This window comes from Bubalus kerabau, chromosome 6, assembly GCF_029407905.1.
Source record: "Bubalus kerabau isolate K-KA32 ecotype Philippines breed swamp buffalo chromosome 6, PCC_UOA_SB_1v2, whole genome shotgun sequence".
In the NCBI taxonomy this organism is placed as follows: domain Eukaryota; kingdom Metazoa; phylum Chordata; class Mammalia; order Artiodactyla; family Bovidae; genus Bubalus; species Bubalus kerabau.
In genome coordinates this window covers 57,740,352-57,758,804 of record NC_073629.1, presented here as the reverse complement: position 1 = coordinate 57,758,804, position 18,453 = coordinate 57,740,352, and the positions used below count along the sequence as shown (strand labels likewise).

The 18,453-nt window shown below is 34.8% G+C and overlaps 1 protein-coding gene across 1 annotated transcript in view; it reads left to right on the top strand.

The window, feature by feature from the left end:
- SH3GLB1 (SH3 domain containing GRB2 like, endophilin B1) overlaps positions 1 to 18,453 on the top strand; it is a 43,670-nt gene that overhangs the window by 8,841 nt on the left and 16,376 nt on the right. Inside the window, exons 2-5 of the mRNA XM_055585287.1 lie at positions 3,179 to 3,320; positions 6,359 to 6,487; positions 9,131 to 9,264; positions 10,737 to 10,829. Coding sequence (XP_055441262.1) covers positions 3,179 to 3,320; positions 6,359 to 6,487; positions 9,131 to 9,264; positions 10,737 to 10,829 — 498 coding nt within the window. The remainder of the gene's footprint in view (positions 1 to 3,178; positions 3,321 to 6,358; positions 6,488 to 9,130; positions 9,265 to 10,736; positions 10,830 to 18,453) is intronic.

Here is an 18,453-nt window from a genome sequence, read left to right as displayed (position 1 = left end):
ATTGTCAAATTATGTATGTACTTGTTAGTTGTCTTTCTTCTCTGTTAATATTTAAGTTTCCTTAGAGACAAAGCTTGTCTGTTTTCTAGCTGTTGAAACCCATGTGCTTAGAATAATGCCTAGCATATACCTGGGTGTTTAATAAATATTTGTTGGAAGAATGAAAGGAATGAACAAATACAGTATTAGATATACCTGCTTACTAAGGAGCTAAGTGGAGAATTTTTTTCTACTGATAGATCATCCTTTATAAATGATGTTGCTTCATCTGGGAAATAATCTATTTAACCATGGGAGGTAGATTTCTAATATGTAAAATTTTAATGTATACCTTTGGTAGGTCTGTTGCTTGGAGTCTTCAGGGATCTATAAAAAACACCAGCATCTCTCTTAAGAATTAGATTGCGTCATTACCTGGCTGTCCTTGGGGTCAGGGTTTTGATTTTTTCCAGTGCCTCTACCATCCTCAGTTACAGTGCGCTGCAACCGTACGAGCCTAGGCAATTGCTTTGGAATTACCGTCTGCCCTGCTGTTCTCAGTTCCACCCAGGGGTTGGCTACAGGCCAGTCTTTAAAAGACCTAAAGTTTTACAAAAGCTATTGCAGCTATTTCTAGGCCTTGAATAAGACCTTTAGTGAGGGTGTACCAGAAGTCTAAGAATAAGATTCTAAAGGACCTTTGAGCTAAAAATGCTGACTGATAATCAGTTGAAATCTGTATTAGACCAAGAAGGATGCTGAAAGAAACAGATAATAAAATTCAGAAAAATGGAACTACAGAAGATATTTTAAGAAATGAGAGGGGGAAAAAGTGAACATTATATTTTGTTATACAGAAATGTGTGCTGTGTGCTTAGTCGCTCAGTCAATGTCCAGCTCTGCAACGCCATAGACTGCAGCCCACCAGGCTTCTCTGTCCATGGGGATTCTCCAGGCAAGAATATTGGAGTGGGTTGCCATGCCCTCCTTCAGGGGATCTTCTTAACCCAGGGATCCAACCCAGACCTCCCACATTGCAGGCACATTCTTTACTGTCTGAGCCACCAGAGAAGAGTCATGACTAATGAGTATAGTGTTAGTGATAGTGATATACTTGTGTTTTGATGGAAAACCACATATTCTAGAGAAAAACTATTCATGATAAACAGCCTGAGTCATTGCTTCTAGTATTTAATTAAAAGTGTCCGGAAGTCTCCATAAAATCTACACAGAAATACTTTTTACCTCTTTGTTATTGTATGGGCATTGCTGCCTTTCCTCGGAAACAAATATACTCAAGATAATAAAAATTGATACGTTGAGTCTATTTAACTACATTTTATGATCTTTAAAAAGATGCCTCTATAGTATGAATTGGGCTTCCCTGATAGCTCAGTTGGTAAAGAATCCACCTGCAATGCAGGATGTTCCAAATGTTAGTCCATAAATCAATTGCTGGAATATATCTTAAGGAAACAAGTTAAATGATAGTTTCTCAGAACATCCCATAGAAACCTGTCTAACTAGATGTGGTTAAAATACCAATGATACGAAGCCATATTAAACATAATCAGATCAGATCAGTCGCTCAGTCGTGTCCAACTCTTTGCAACCCCATGAATCGCAGCATGCCAGGCCTCCCTGTCCATCACCAACTCCCGGAGTTCACTCAGACTCACGTCCATCGAGTCAGTGATGCCATCCAGCCATCTCATCCTCTGTCGTCCCCTTCTCCTCCTGCCCCCAATCCCTCCCAGCATCAGAGTCTTTTCCAATGAGTCAACTCTTCGCATGCGGTGGCCAAAGTACTGGAGTTTCAGCTTCAGCATCATTCCTTCCAAAGAAATCCCAGGGCTGATCTCCTTCAGAATGGACTGGTTGGATCTCCTTGCAGTCCAAGGGACTCTCAAGAGTCTTCTCCAACACCACAGTTGAAAAGCATCAATTCTTCGGCGCTCAAGCCTTCTTCACAGTCCAACTCTCACATCCATACATGACCACAGGAAAAACCATAGCCTTGACTAGATGGACCTTTGTTGGCAAAGTAATGTCTCTGCTTTTGAATATGCTGTCTAGGTTGGTCATAACTTTCCTTCCAAGGAGGAAGCGTCTTTTAATTTCATGTCTGCAGTCACCATCTGCAGTGATTTTGGAGCCCAGAAAAATAAAGTCTGACACTGTTTCCACTGTTTTCCCATCTATTTCCCATGAAGTGATGGGACCTGATGCCATGATCTTTGTTTTCTGAATGTTGAGCTTTAAGCCAAGTTTCTTTCACTCTCCACTTTCACTTTCATCAAGAGGCTTTTTAGTTCCTCTTCACTTTCTGCCATAAGGGTGGTGTCATAATAGCCCTTTTTAAATTCAAAATAATAATTACCAGGCACTGAACAAAGTGATGTACGTACATACCCTTACTTAAATTCTTAAAGCACTTTAAGATATGTATTGTGCCTCTTTTATAATGAAAGATACCTGAGGAAAAAAATATTCAAAAGCTTGCTTAGGTCACATAGTTAGCAGTACAGTCAGGATTTGATGGCACCCCACTTCAGCACTCTTGCCTGAAAAATCCCATGGATGGAGGAGCCTGGTAGGCTGCAGTCCATGGGGTTGCGAAGAGTCGGACACGACTGAGCAACTTCACTTTCATTTTTCACTTTCACGCATTGGAGAAGGAAATGGTAACCCACTCCAGTGTTCTTGCCTGGAGAATCCCAGGGATGGTGGAGCCTGGTGGTCTGCTGTCTATGGGGTTGCACAGAGTCGGACACGACTGAAGTGACTTAGCAGCAGCAGCAGCAGCAGGATTTGAATTCAGATCCAGCTGGCTCAAAACTGTTTACTCATTACAATTGGTTATCCTACCTTTATATGTAAAAAATATTTATGTACTTTATTTATATACAAAATAGTATGGCAAATTTTCTGTCATTCACACCATACATTTTAGCAGAACTGAGGATATGTATTAACTATGAGATATGATTATCCTAAGTGCCTTAGGGTTATCATATCCTAAGAGGTATGGATATATTACCAGAGGGGCAAAAAACAGCCTTCATATGCAACAGTTTAAGAACAATTATTTGTATGTCCAGGATTGTTTGGATTTGAGTTTTCTTTTTAATTACTGATATAGATTCCTAAAGTGTATTTGGGGTATATTTAATTTTTTTTATTATACAATCAATAACAGTTCACAGAAGAAAAGCTTGGCCAGGCAGAGAAGACAGAATTGGATGCTCACTTAGAGAACCTCCTTAGCAAAGCTGAATGTACCAAAATATGGACAGAAAAAATAATGAAACAAACTGAAGTGTTATTGCAGCCAAATCCAAGTAAGAAACTTTTTACCTTTTGTCTACATTATTGACTAATCTTATTAAAAGATACTGTTAATAGGTTTTTTAATGTGTTTTTTAAGAAGTTTTAATGGCTATTGGAAAACATTTTCCAGTTATGGCTTTGAGGTCTATGTTATTTTGTATGTATGTTTTTGGTAAAGAAGGTGATAAACACTTCATTGGGTATCCTCTAAGAAATTGAGAGAGAACGTTTTTAAGGCCTTTGGAGAATCCTATTGAAATTTCAGGCAGCAGCTTTGGAATTTTAAGAGTTATGAAAGCCTGTGAGATAATCTTCCTTCCTCATCCAGGGGAGAACTGCCCCTATATAATTAAGGGAAAATTACATCGAAACTTAAGCAGTTACCAACTATTAATGTTTAAGTTTTATGTTTTTACACAGATTACTCCATTTGATTTTCAGACATCTCCATAAGACTTTTCAGAGCACCTAACTCAATAACCTGGCAAATAAGATGCACAATGATTGTTTTAATTGAAACTCACAAGTTAGCATTTTGTTCAATGTAGCATAACTAATTAAAAGTAGAACTTGAACTAGAACCAGGTGTATTGACAGGGAGCTTTACAGATCAAAACTAAAGGACAAAATCAACAGCAACAGTTCCTGCTTTCCTTTTCCCTTTCCCCAGTGTTATTGTGACCATGTCGTGAAATGCCATAAACTTTCTTTCAGATACTACCTCCAAGCTTTAAACTTTTTGCTGTTATATAAACCTCAAGCACTATATTGCTCAGACTCTTTGCGACTCCATGGACTGCCCACTAGGCTCCTCTATCCATGGAATTTCCCTGCAAGTATACTGGAGTGGATTGCCATCTCCCTCTCCGGGGCATCTTCCAGACCGAGGGAATGAACTCACATCTCCTGCATTGCAGGTGGATTCTATAAAGCGGAGCCACTGGGGAAGCCCAAGCACTATACTAAATATTAATACTGTGCCATTTTAATTAAATTGTGGTGACTTTAAAATAGTCCTTTTACTCTTTGAGGCCTTTTGTCTTTAGACACTGTGTGTTATATCTTCCTCATTTAAGGCTGCTGCTGCTAAGTTGCGTCAGTCGTGTCCAACTCTGTGTGACCCCATAGACGGCAGCCCACCAGGCTCCATGGCACCTAAAAAAAAAAAACAAAAGAAAGCAGTATACATTTTTCTTCTTGTTTTTTGCTCTAGCCATAGTTCCTCCAATATATAGTCTCTCCTACAGCATGTTTTTGTGGTTGGCAAATAATGTCACCAACAGTGTTGGAAAGGATGTCAGTAGAAAGAATTACTGTAGCTCACATAATTTTATTTCAGTGTTTACTAACAGTTGTTTTTGTGTTTTATTTTGTGCTCTCATTACAAAGTTACACAGATTTTAAGTGGTTAGACCGAATCTTTTTCCTGTAAGCCCTGTTATTTTTAGTGTATGATTTTCCAGAACCTAGGATTTTTTCAGAAGTGTACATTGCATTATAGTGGAATTGCCTGCATTTCTTGTTAAGATTTTATTAGGACTTTTTGATACCCTAAATGAAATATTTATTTAAAATACACCAGTTTTTTTTTTTTAACTGAATGAAATCAACATGGGATTCGGCTTTAAACTTTTGACCAAGTGGGTAAACAGGTGGCAAAGATACGAATCACTCACAGTCAGAAAATGAAATTCTGAGATTTAGTTAACATTTTCTAAGGGGTTTTGTTTTCAACTGACTTATTTTGGTTTTAACTAATTTAAAGGTTTTTAAATTCTTACTTAAAAACTCTTCTGATGCTGCACCAGAGTCTACCACAAATCCAAGCATTGTTCCAACAGCGTATTTTGTGTATTAAAATGAACACTTTTGCCAACTTCTGAAGTGTTTCTGTTACTGGTTCAACTTATTTTTGAAATTTTCAGTGCACTGTGTGCACTGAATTATGTGAGGTGCTTAGAAGGAACCTGTTTATCTTCTTTTGGGATCATAATTTTAATTTATATTTAAGCATTTTTTTCTGGAAACTTTTACTTTTTTCTTATTTGTCTCTGAAATATCTCACTGTTGGTAGCAATGTAAATATGAATTTCTTCAATATGATAACCAAGAGTTTACTCAATTTTAATAATTTTTTTCCTTTTCATTTATGATAACTCCTATTACTGCTCTTAATCTTTTGTGTTTTAAACTTATTTTTAATGATAAAATCTTTTGAATGAATACATGCTCAGATATTTATATACTTTAAACATAATTAAATAAAATTAAGTCAAAAAATCATATTGCTGATCTCTGTAGACTATTCCAAGTCTGGACTATTCCACTCCTTAAACTCCCAATATTTAACCTCTAAGAGGGAAATTGAGCATATAAGCAAACTAAAGCACAGTAACAGTGGCAGAAGTATACAACTCGTCAATTTCTCTAGGTACCTTATATCTATATTTTTATAGTTGGAAATCCCTGATTTTAAAATTGTAAACACATATTCAAAAAGTAAAAGTTACATACTATATGAATGGGTCTAAGGCAGCTTCACTAGATATGAAGTGAGCACCAACCCTTTCTGAAACTTAAAATCCCATATTTATAATAGTCTTGAAAAATGAAAGTGTTAGTCACTCAGTCATGTTTGACTCTCTGCAACCCTGTGGATTATAGCCCGCCAGGCTTCTCTATCCATGGGATTGTCCAGGCAAGAATACTGGAGTGGGTTGCCATTTCCTTCAGGGGATCTTCCTGACCTAGGAATTGAACCCAGGTTTACTGCATTGTAAGCAGATTCTTTACTGTCTGAACTACCAGGGAAACGCACTTCATTTTAAAATGTTTTTGTGCCAAAATGTTTTATCATATTTTTAAAATGTAAGTTTCTTAGAGTTGTATAATATTCTAACATGCAAATGAAAAAGTATATATTAAGATACGTACTTGAAAGCATACTAATTTCTTATTTATTTTACAAAGTGATAAATGGCTAGCAGGGGAACAACAGTCTTTCAAATAGCTTTTTGAAATCATTTGGTAATTTAAACTTTTTTTCTAGATGCCAGGATAGAAGAATTTGTTTACGAGAAACTGGATAGAAAAGCTCCAAGTCGTATAAACAACCCAGAACTTTTGGGACAATATATGATTGATGCAGGGACTGAGTTTGGCCCTGGAACAGCATATGGTAAGTGAAAGGCAAATGTCTGCTAAGAGATATCTTTACTTTTAGATCTTTACTTACTTAGAGACATCATTAACATTTACCTAGTATTAGTAGAATCAGTTTTAACTTCAAATATTTTGTGTTAAAATTTTAGATGAAGTGATAAACATAACCACCAAATATATACAGTATGACTTAATATGTTTAAGCATATATTCTGAGAATTCACATTATCTTTTTAGGTCTAAATAGGTATTCCCATTGAATCTTACAACTCCTTTGTTATACTTCTTGAGATACATTGCAGTTTCTGTTTGTGTCTCCTCGAGTTGATTTTTCTTTTTAAAGCTTTCCTGAGGACTTATTTCTATAATGTGCATGGCACAAACTAAGTGTTTGAACTAGTGCTTTTATTACACAAGTAATGTCAATACCACAAAAATGTTAACAGTGGTTCTCTCTGAATGCTTGTTAAGACTTCTGCGAGAAATTGGTCTTTATTTGGATTGTGAAATGATAGGTAAATTAAGTGATTTTCTACATATATAGTCCTGATTTATGCATGCATGTGTGCTGAGTCACTTCAGTCATACCTGACTCTGTGCGACCCTGTAGACTATAGCCCACCAGACTCCTCTGTCCATAGAATTCTCCAGATGAGAATACCCCAGTGGGCTGCCAAGCTCACCTCCAGGGGATCTTCCTGACTCAGGAATCGAACCTGTCTCATGTCTCCTGCATTGGTAGACAGGTTCTTTACCGCTAGCACCTCCTGGGAAAGCCAGCTGATTTATAATAGCACATAAATTCTGAGACTAAATGACTAAACTACTTAGTTTCAGTAGTCCTTATGTCAGAAGGACCTGAGTAATGAATGCTGGTAATCCATTAACTAGCTTTTAGATCTACAACTTTGAAACTTTTTTACACTGTGTTCTTCAAAATACAGTTCTTTCAGAAGTCTGAAAATGCTTTAAATTTCTATAGTTTTGCTTCTAAATTTTAACTGTAAATTTCAGGAAAAATGTATATATTGATCAGATTTGTTAATTGCCGCCTTATGCCAAACTCAGTTGGGTGCAGGGGTCATAAAGGTACATGAATGACCCAGCTGTTTCCATCACCAAGCTGAAGGTCTAGTAGAGCAAAAATATTCAAAAGCCTTCTAAATTTTTTTCCTTTTTAACCTGCTTAACCTGTTTATACCTCTAATAATTCCATTGAATGTACCCTGATTATTGGAATTGGGCTTTGTGAATCTATTTATTAGTAGTTAATAATAGCTAGCAATTGAAACGGAGAAGGCAATGGCACCCCACTCCAGTACTCTTGCCTGGAAAATCCCATGGGTGGAGGAGCCTGGTAGGCTGCAGTCCATGGTGTCTCGAAGAGTCGGACACAACTGAGTGACTTCACTTTCACTTTTCACTTTCATGCATTGGAAAAGGAAATGGCAACCCATTCCAGTGTTCTTGCCTGGAGAATCCCAGGGACAGGGGAGCCTGATGGGCTGCCGTCTATGGGGTTGCACAGAGTCAGACACGACTGAAGCGACTTAGCAGCAGCAGCAGCAGCAATTGAATACTACAGGAATTGGGCTAAGCACTGTATAAATATTATTTTAGTAAATCCTCACTTAAATCCTACTTGTAAATTTTGTTATCTCTGTGTAAGAACAAGGAAACTGAATCTTAGAGAGGTTACATAGTTCATCTATGATCACACGGAGCTAGTAATTCAAATGTAGATCTGTATCCAGAAATTGAGCTCTTAACTGCATGTTATATTATTACCTTCCTTACAAATTAGATCTAATGTCATCCGAACATAAAGGAATTAAGATCCACAGAACTAAAGCTTATTAGAGGTAGATTAGTCCTACTTCCAGTTAGAACCAAGCTTGAGGTTCTCTTTTTCGCTATTTTCCACTGACTTTGTCCTATTTAAATACTAGGCATTGTGTGCTGCTGAACAGATTTTTTTAACTTAAGATACAAATGTATACTATTATTTGTAGACACTTGAAATAAGTACATAAATATAGGAACAGAAGAATTTTTACCTGGTCTACTTATTAACATATTTTAAGAATTATACTTTTATAAGCATATCTGTACTATTTGAGCTATGACCATAAATATTTTTAAGTGTATCTGTCCTCTTTTGTCTTGATGGTAGAGTTAGTACAATTAACTATGATATGATAAAGAATTTATCTTTGTCATTTTCACTTACATATTTATAATCTTAAATTTACTTTCAAAATAAAACTACCTTTTATGTGTGTGTGTGTTCAGTCGCTCAGTCATGTCTGACTCTTTGTGACCCCATGAACTGTAGCCCACCAGACTCCTTCTGTCCATGGAATTTTCCAGGCAAGAATCGTGGAGCAGGTTGCCATTTCCTACTCCAGTGGATCTGCCTGACCCAGAGTTTGAACATGCATCTCTTACATCTCCTGTACTGGCAGGTGGATGCTTTACCACTGCATCACCTGGGAAGCCCAAAACTATCTTACCTACAGTTAATTTTATTTGATTTTTACTTAAATAAACAAGTAACAACTAACTTTAAGGCAGATCAAATAGCTGATTTATCTTAACATGATTTTCTGACATTACCAGACAGTGTTTTTAAAAAAAAAAAACTTCTTTTCCATTGCAGGTAACGCCCTTATTAAATGTGGAGAAACACAAAAACGAATTGGAACAGCAGACAGAGAGCTGATTCAAACTTCAGCCTTAAATTTTCTCACTCCGTTAAGAAACTTTATAGAAGGCGATTACAAAACAATTGCTGTGAGTTGGAAAATGTTCATTTTTTTAGTAAAACAATTTAGGTATATACTTACAGGTAAAAACTTGTAGTTTTTAATGAGCAGTTGCACTCTTAATGACTTTGTAGATTTAGCAGATTAGAAGAATTAAATAATCAGAAGAACGAAATAATCCAGCAAGATGTATAATCCAACAGAATACAAAACTAACCAAAATAGAGGATTATTAATGATACAGACTCCACTTCTATGTCCCTGTAGTGTTATTGAGATGTCTTTACATCCAATTTTGTTCATTATCAGCACTGAAATCTATATAGAAATTCCTGGAATGATTATTAAAATGTGGCACAAATTATTGTCATAGTATAGCCATACATTTAAACTGGGAGCCAGAATCATAATGACTAGAAGCTATATTTCTGGCTATTAGACTTCCTGTCTTTTTGTATCCCTAGAAGTCTATTATCTTCTTTTAACACAGGTGTGTTTTATTTCTTAAATATAAGAAAAAAGAAATCACTTCCCAAACCTAATCTATTAGTCTATTATTTTTTTAGTTTAAGTTGTGTTTTAAATGATGGAGAGTAGTGTCCTAGGTGAATATTTTTTCCTAAGATTTTTATTGTAAATACTACTTCAAACTTAATTTTCATATTTCTTATTATAGAAACTCAGTATGTTTACAGTGAATCTGTGTATAAAAAGTGTTTGGCCTGAGACAAAGGAAAAATCACAAAGATGAAATATGATTGAAAAGATATCGTCAACAGGATGAAATTTGATGTGTGGAATCTAAGAATTAACAAAGCAAACAGTAAATTCTTATAAACTAGTATATTATGAAGAAGCTTAACATTCCCCTGAGGAATTCTAAGATACCATACTAACATTTATTCATGATTCATTCTAAATAAATGTGAAATTCTGTTTTCGGAGTAGCAGAGTTGCTTGTGGTGCTGCAGCACAGGGTTGCAAGGAGCCTTGCGCTAGGGCCTCTACCTTCTTCACCTTAGGTACTTGCTAGATTATCTGTAACAGGCTGAAACAGTTTCTCAAGCTGAGCACTACTAACATTTTAGTTCGAGTAATTCTTTGTTGTAAGAACTGTACCACGTTGTAAGATATGTAGCTGCGTCTCTGGCTTCTACCCAGTGGATGCCAGTAACATCCATCCCCAAATTATGACAACCAAGAAGATATTGCCAAGCATTCCTCAACGAAGAGCAAAATCACAGAATATTAAAACTAATATCCTTTGTTTCTACCATCACCTGCCATCTTTCCCAGATCTAGAATGTCTCTATCGTTTTTAAATTGCAGATAGTGAGAAAATGGAGTCTGACACCTGAAAGGTCACTTAATGGCCAATTTTGTAATCATAGATCTTTGTTCATCAGATGATTGTTAAAGGGGAGAATAGTACTTTAAATGTGTGTGCTCTTAGTGGATTTTTAACATCATTAGGCTTTATTTTCTTTCCTGTATTTATAGAAAGAGAGGAAACTATTACAAAATAAGAGACTGGATTTGGATGCTGCAAAAACAAGACTAAAAAAAGCAAAAGCTGCGGAAACTAGAGCATCAGTAAGTACTGTTTTGTTTTGTTTTTAAATAAAAAAACATTTTAGGTTAATAACTTTTAAGTCTTGTAAAAGATTTCACTTATATATTATGCAAGCTACAGTCTATCATTAAGACTAGAATAGGACTTTAGGATATTATTTTTGTATTTTTTAAACTTTTCAGGACTTAATACATTAAATCAGTGACAATAATCATATCAAGAGATGTCAGTATTCTTACTTTAGCAATCCACTTGTTGCTAAAAAAAATTGAAATTATAAGAGCTCCTAAAAAGCTGTGTCATATTTTGCAGATAACCTCAATGGTAATAAGGAGATAGATTTATTATATTTGAAAGAGAAAAATAGATAGTAATTAAGATGAGAATGAGTCAAGTTTGAGAATGCTTATGTGTACCTTAAAAATTAGATATGACTGCCTTTCCACGTGTGATTCAAACTGACTAAAGGAATTGTCACCAAGAATAGTTTCAAAAACATTCACACAGTGGCAACATGGATGCCCAGGTGGCTGTTTTGAAGGAGAGGAATCCCATTTAGATAAATAAGTTCTGGTATGATTTTTATAAAACCAACCTCAGAGTGGTCTTTTAGGACTGAATGGATATATGTTAAATAAAGTAGTTCAGTGATTTTATATATATATATGTGAAGATATATAAGTAGATATATATGTAAAACTTTCTTTAAAGATTTTATTTATAAAGCCTCTAATTTAATATAATTTATGTCTCTTCCAAAGTTCAGAGATATTAATCAGACTTGAATTAGAGCACAATATAAACAAGTTTGAATTTATTAGATGAAGCTAACAAGTTCATTCTTAACAAGCAGAGGGATATGTTTTGTTAAGAGACGTGACATTCCCACCGCCTTCTGTTCCCAACTCACTACCACTACTGTCATCAAGAGTCCCTGCCTTAGGAGCATATTACCAAGGTGCTGGTGGAAGTCTGTTGTGGCTCTCTTGTTTTGGAAAAGACTTGGTTTAGAGTGAAATTTAAAACTAGTGACTTGGTGTTGGAGAATGATGTCTTACGAGATTTACCCCAGCAGTTTGTATGAGCAGAATAAATTATTTTCTTCTAGACAGTTGCCCTTTAAAGATTCTTAATTAGCTACTGCTGGAGAACTATCTTTGACAAGACTTGAAGAATAGAGAAAAAAATGAAACCACTAGGAGTTTGTTTTGCCTTTTTTTTTTTCTTTTCCTTCTTTGACACATGTCATGCTTCCTAGTTGGTGGCTGGGGAGGTTACTCTAACCTCAGACTTTCTTTGATTTTACTTCCTTGTATAAATTTCCTCAGATTGTTTTGTAACTAGTTTCTCTGTAAGTAAGGTTTGAGACCTGTGCATATCAGCACTTTTTAAAAAATTTGTTTCCCAGTTTCTTGTGACCTTTTTTTAAATTTTAGATTTACTTAATGCTAATTTTGTGCAAGTTGCTTTGCTGAGAAGGAGTTAGTATATAAATGGTGCAAAATCTCTGCTGCCCACAGTTTACAATCTAGCATAGTAGATTGAATTTTTTGGTGATTTAGCCTTATCAGTAAAATATTTATGCCTGTATTCAATATTGTGACCTTACTAACCTATTTTATTAGTTAACATGTTGAAGAATGGTAAAGCAATATCAAAGACATTTCTCAAAAATACACCAATGAGCAGAAAAGAAAAAACCTCCCTGAATATTTTACAGTGAAAACAAGTACAGCTTTGAAAATAGTATAAAGAGGAGCAAAAACAAATAACTTCTGCATCTAAGTTATAAGGCACTGTCATTATTAACCTAATCTTAGTCTGTATACAGAAGTCTGTGCCTTTAATCTAAAAACCAAGTGAATTTATAGAACCATCATATAATCTTAACTTTAATGTACACATATTAGAATTTAAAGTTTTAAAAATACAAGGATTGACTTGCCTTTCATATTTCTTCAGGATATGCCAAGACCTGGCTGAGGCTGATTGAAAGAGAACGTGGTTGAAGGCATCATACACTAATAAAATAGGAATGATCTTTGAATAGGGAAATTGTGGGCAGACAGAAGGACTAAAATAGGTGAAAATTTGATAAAACTTTAGGTGATTGTGGCAGTTTTTAAAGTAATGCATCTTCCCCAAATAATTCCAATTTAAAATCAAGCATCAGCCATGTTTTTTTATCTTTGAAAACTTGAATCTTTTGAAAAAAATTGAATAAGTATCATAATATGAAAGTATGTGTTCTAATTGCCAAATCCAACTATACCAAATTCAGATTTTAGAGTCTGAATTTATACATAAATATATAGTGCCTTTTATTACACAATTAAAGCTGTTAATTTTATGTTAATTGACATAGATACTAAAATATATTAATTGACAAAGAAAACAAAATTTACTTAGTTGGATTTTTTTTTTAAGTAGAAGACCATCTTATTATCAGCTCTTAATACTTGTTTGTGTGTTGTGCAGAAGTAACTTGTTTCACTTTGTTCACTGGTATAATGTGTTCTTTGTCTCTTACCTATGCACTTAAGCAACTAAACTCAGCACGCCTTGAAGGAGATAACATTATGGTAAATTTCTCTTACATGCTCAACCTCCTGCATGTAAAATGGCTGAAGGTTTGTTGGCCTACTGTGTTTTCTACATCTTGACTAAAGTGCCTTCTCTTGCTATTATCTACATGTAAAAGTCTAAAGTAGTTGAAGCTGTGCATTCATTAGTCTAACAAAAAATACAGAGAATGCTAGCTGAAGTAATACTGGAACTTGAAGAACAGAAATTATGTGTTCTAGTTGACAAATTCAGCTACACCAAATTCAGATTCTAGAGTCTGAATTTATACATAAATATATATTGCCTTTTATACACAATAAAAGATGTTAATTTTTTATGTTGACATAGATATTCAAAGATATTAATTGACAAAGAAAATTAACAAAATTTACTTGAGTTAGAGAAAAGTATAAGGTATACAAATTTACTTTGCTTCACAGTACCTTCAGTGTTTACTTTAATTTTCACCCAAACTCAACACAGAATTAATTTCTTCTTTGTAATTCCAGGCCAAAACAAACCCTAGTAGTTTAGGTATTTCTGTAGTGTTGAGGACTGTGCAAGCAAGCTCAGTCACTTCAGTCGTGTCTAACTCTCTGTGACACCATGGACTGTAGCCTGCTGTCCATGGGATTCTCCAGGCAAGAGCACTGGAGTGGTGGGTTGCCATTTCCTCCTCCAGGGGATCTTTCTGACCCAGGGATCAAACACATGTCTCCTGCAGCTCCTGCACTGCAGGAAGATTCTTAACCGCTGAGCCATGTGTTAATTCACTTAGGAGAGTTGCTGAATAGTGATGTGATAGCTTTGAATTAGTAATGAGTATTATTCTATAGTATCCTGTATATTTTATTGAGCTTGATTTGAGGAAATTTTTGAGGTGGTAAGCATATTTAATTTTTTAGCAAGATAGAAATTAGTAAAATCTAAACATTGTCCCAAAACTCATAAATGTTATTAGCCAGTAAAGATTTATAGGTACAGTGTTTGTCATAATACTCCTGGGTGTATTACTGCCATAGAAGTAGATGGAATCCACTGTTAAGTAGTAAATAATTGGCAGTTTTTATTTGTTAAATCAGTTGACTACTTTTATTTCATTAGCACTGTACTAAAAGGAGGGGGGGAAACATGTAATAGAAAAGATTATTATACAGAATATGTAAAATGCATTTGTTTTTTAAACTACTCCAATTATTGAAGCCCTGGCTAAATTAGGGCTTTCCTTAGATAGCAAGAGAATGCATTCATTTATTTCCATTGTCCTATTTATATGTAGGTAAATGAGAAGTATGAGACTGTTTCACTCATTGGTACTTTAGTATATAAGTCATTTTAAATCATGCTAAACAGTTATCAAGACTTTGTTTGATTTATTAGGCATTTGTTTTACTACTTGTGTCATCTACTTATAAGATATGTTTAACTCTGGTAACTTTAAGTTCATCATATCTCAAGTTTATTTTGCCTCCCCTCATGGCTCTATCAACATTTTGTGTCCATTTATCCTTGCTTTATTTTAACTTCCTAAAATTGCAGAATTTTGAACCTAAATGAGAAATTAGAAATCATATACTCTAAATGTCTCATTTTACTGATGAGAATACTAGAACTGAGAGGCGTTAAATATTCCCAGTTTTGGAAACCTGTTATTAATTTAGAATTAGTATAAGACTCAAACATCAATACTATTAAACATAGAAGGCATACTTTCACAGTATATTAAGCTTTATTGATTTAACTATTACTGTTTAATCTGTTAATGTGACTCTGGAAAAAGTATGCCACGTGAATTAAAATATTTAATTTTTCTATACTAAGCTGTAGAAAATGTTAAATTCCAACTTTCTTTCATGCTCTATATTTTTCTCAATTTTTAATGCTGGCTAGATTTGGGCAGAGGAAGTGACAAAAGTAAGTAAATTATTAAGCTACAGAATTATGAAACAAGAGTTTAAATGTCATTCTTTCAGTAAATCTATATTGGGCAACAACTATGGGGCCAATCACAGTCTTTGTTAGTATGTCTTATAAAATCTGAAAATTATTATGGAAAGCTCAGATCTGTTTGGCTAGTAGTAGTTCCACAGAGTAGTATAACAGTGCTTCAGAGATGTTGTTTGTACACACTCTGATAAATATCAGGTGTCTGTTATATTAAGTGTAATCCTTACAGTGCCTTGCCAGAAGACAGTTCATAAATACTTGGTTTATTCATATGATAATTTTGTGAATTATAGTTAACACTATGTATCTTCAGAGAAGTGAATATATCATGTCACACACATGAATTTTCAAGGTAACTGAAGCTTGTTTTCTCCAGCTCCAAAGCTAATTTTTCTGTCATTCTAGTTGAAAATATTCATAAAAAATTAAATACAGGATAAAATATATTTAACTTTGCTTACAGTGAGGCTTATTATTATGAACATGCTTTATGTACTGTGAAGCAATTGGATTCTTTGTTTTTGAAGTATGTTGTCTCCTCCCTCATTGTCAGACTGTCACTTTTAGACACTGTCCATATTACCATTACTGCCCGTCTCTCTACTTCTGCTACCATTTCTAATCTCTTGGTTAGGAAAGCAAATACGCTAGTTTAAGGAATAAAATTATGACTCGTGCAGATTTATTTCAGGTGCTATTTGAGGTCTTCAGAAGCATTTTTCATTTACTTCTCATGTTTAGAATCTGACGTTGAGATGAGGACAGTCCTGGGGATAGAGCCCGGGTGTTAATTGGGCCCCTGACTATTAAATAGTTTTATAAACTTAAACTTATTTTCTGACTTAATAGGATTGCTGACTATGCAGTCTTATTTCAGGCATAGGTTATGGAGCATGACTTGGAAATCCAATGTGGAATTCTTGACTAATGCCCATGCTCTCACTCCCTTTCATGGAATCCATTCATCAGCTTAGTTATGGTTACACCCTGGCCTCTCATCTCTTCTTCCTGAACCTCTAGCATGAAAAGAGGACAGAATAACGTGGAAGAGAAAGTAGTTTGGTCAAGAAAGGGTCTCTTCCACTTTGGTTAGCATACAGGTACATCAAAAAATTTTTGCAGATTTGATCTTGCAGTCTCTACAAATTTGGGAAATGGCTGATATAATATCCAGAAACTCATGAAACAAATATTTACATTATTATGCTGGTATATGTTTAAAAAGTTTAAAATAACATAAAAATGAATTTCTAAAAATATTATTATTCTCACTTCTGTCATTTTTATAATTTAAAAATGTATAATTTTAAAACTTCATATTTCTGGAATATATTAAGGTTTAAGCCCCTATAAAAAGTAGATAATACTGACCAAGATTTCATAGCAAATGCCTTAGAAGCTTTACCAGAATTTCTGGCTTAAAATAATTAACCCAGTCCTGATATAACAAACCAACACATTTCTTGCCCTATATCCAATTTATATCCTAAAAGAACTCTCCTTGCTTCTCTCACCCAAGCTATGCTTTAGATCAGTTAGTCCAGTAACAGTAATTCTAAGCAGTAGAAGATCTTTTCCCTAGAACTCTATCCTAATTACAAAATTAAGTTGTTGGAGAATGAGATCCTCTGGAGGACAGAATAAAAACTCTCGACTCATTGTCTTTCTCTAAACCCTTTTTCTGTCTCTTTTAATATGGATTATTTTCTTCCTAAGTAAATTATTTGTGCTGAACCTAATTTCACTTACCTCAACCTCTCCAATTAATTATAATCAATTAACATTTGTCAGAAGTAGAGATGGTTTGGGACATTAGACTGTTTGCAGCTACCCCAAACATACACTGCAACTTGTTCAAGAAACACAATTTGTTTCCTTCCTGTCATTTACCTTTTCTAAAATATAAAGTGTAAATTGTACAGAAGAATGACTTCCTAGGCTTTATAATATGGTGCTTTATTCACAAATAATTAAATTTTGTTAAAACATAGACTGATTCTTTGTCCTTACTAAGATCATTTTATATTTTTTATTCAGTAGTTTTTAGCTTTAAAACATTATTTCCATTTCAGACTCAAGCTTCCTAGTCACTTTTAATCTGCTACCTAGCTTGCTTACTTACACCTTGTACAGAAACATTACCATTGAGTAGACTTTCCTGCCATTTCTACTAAAGGCTGTCAGATTGTACTTTCACAGTCAAACCTATGTGGAACAAGCCTCATTTATTTCTGAAGTGCATTTATTTTTTTGTTTGCTTTGAATCTATATGTCAAAACCTCTCAACCAAGTAGAAAAGTAAATGGTACAAATGTAACACTGAAGTAATTGGTTTTCCTTAACACTTCTTTTAGGAAGAACATTGTCTTTTTTATTCTCCTGTGACATTTTTCTGCTGCATACTGGAAGCTTATTACTTCAGCCCTGTTATCAAAGTACCATGTATTCTGGTTTTGGCCAAGTAAATTTAATTTTAACTCAACTTACTGAATAATTCAAGCTTATTTCCATAAGTCTCCTCTAGTGGTCAAGTCTTAGTCCTCTCTGCCATGTCTTTTGGCAATGGGATAAGAATGATATCTCTTTTGCAGCTAATTCCTTGTTGACTGGGTTAACTATTGCACCAAAGAGGGTGAAGGAGAGGGTGTGAAAGGGAAAGAGTTCGCACCTTGTTTTTATCCTTACTACAGCCTTGGAAAATACTGTAATTATTTGGTTGGGGGAGTAAGCAATTTATCCTGGAGAGGTAGTAGAAAATATTATAATGATATTATCACCAGTGCTAATTCCGTATGGCGAATAAGCTAACTATTTTCAGTGATCTATAAGATTTTATTTTTTCCTCTTCACTCTCATTACCGACCAACTCTGACTAAAGATTTGTGAGGATATTTTTTTACCAGTACTTACTGTTTTTAGATGTTATTTTTTTAACTGACTTGTTTTGTCCCAGCACTAAACCTGTCAGTTTATTTCAGTCGCTCAGTCGTGTCCGACTCTTTGCGACCCCATGAATCGCAGCACGCCAGGCCTCCCTGTCCATCACCATCTCCCGGAGTTCACTCAGACTCACGTCCATCCAGTCGGTGATGCCATCCAGCCATCTCATCCTCTGTTGTCTCCTTCTCCTCC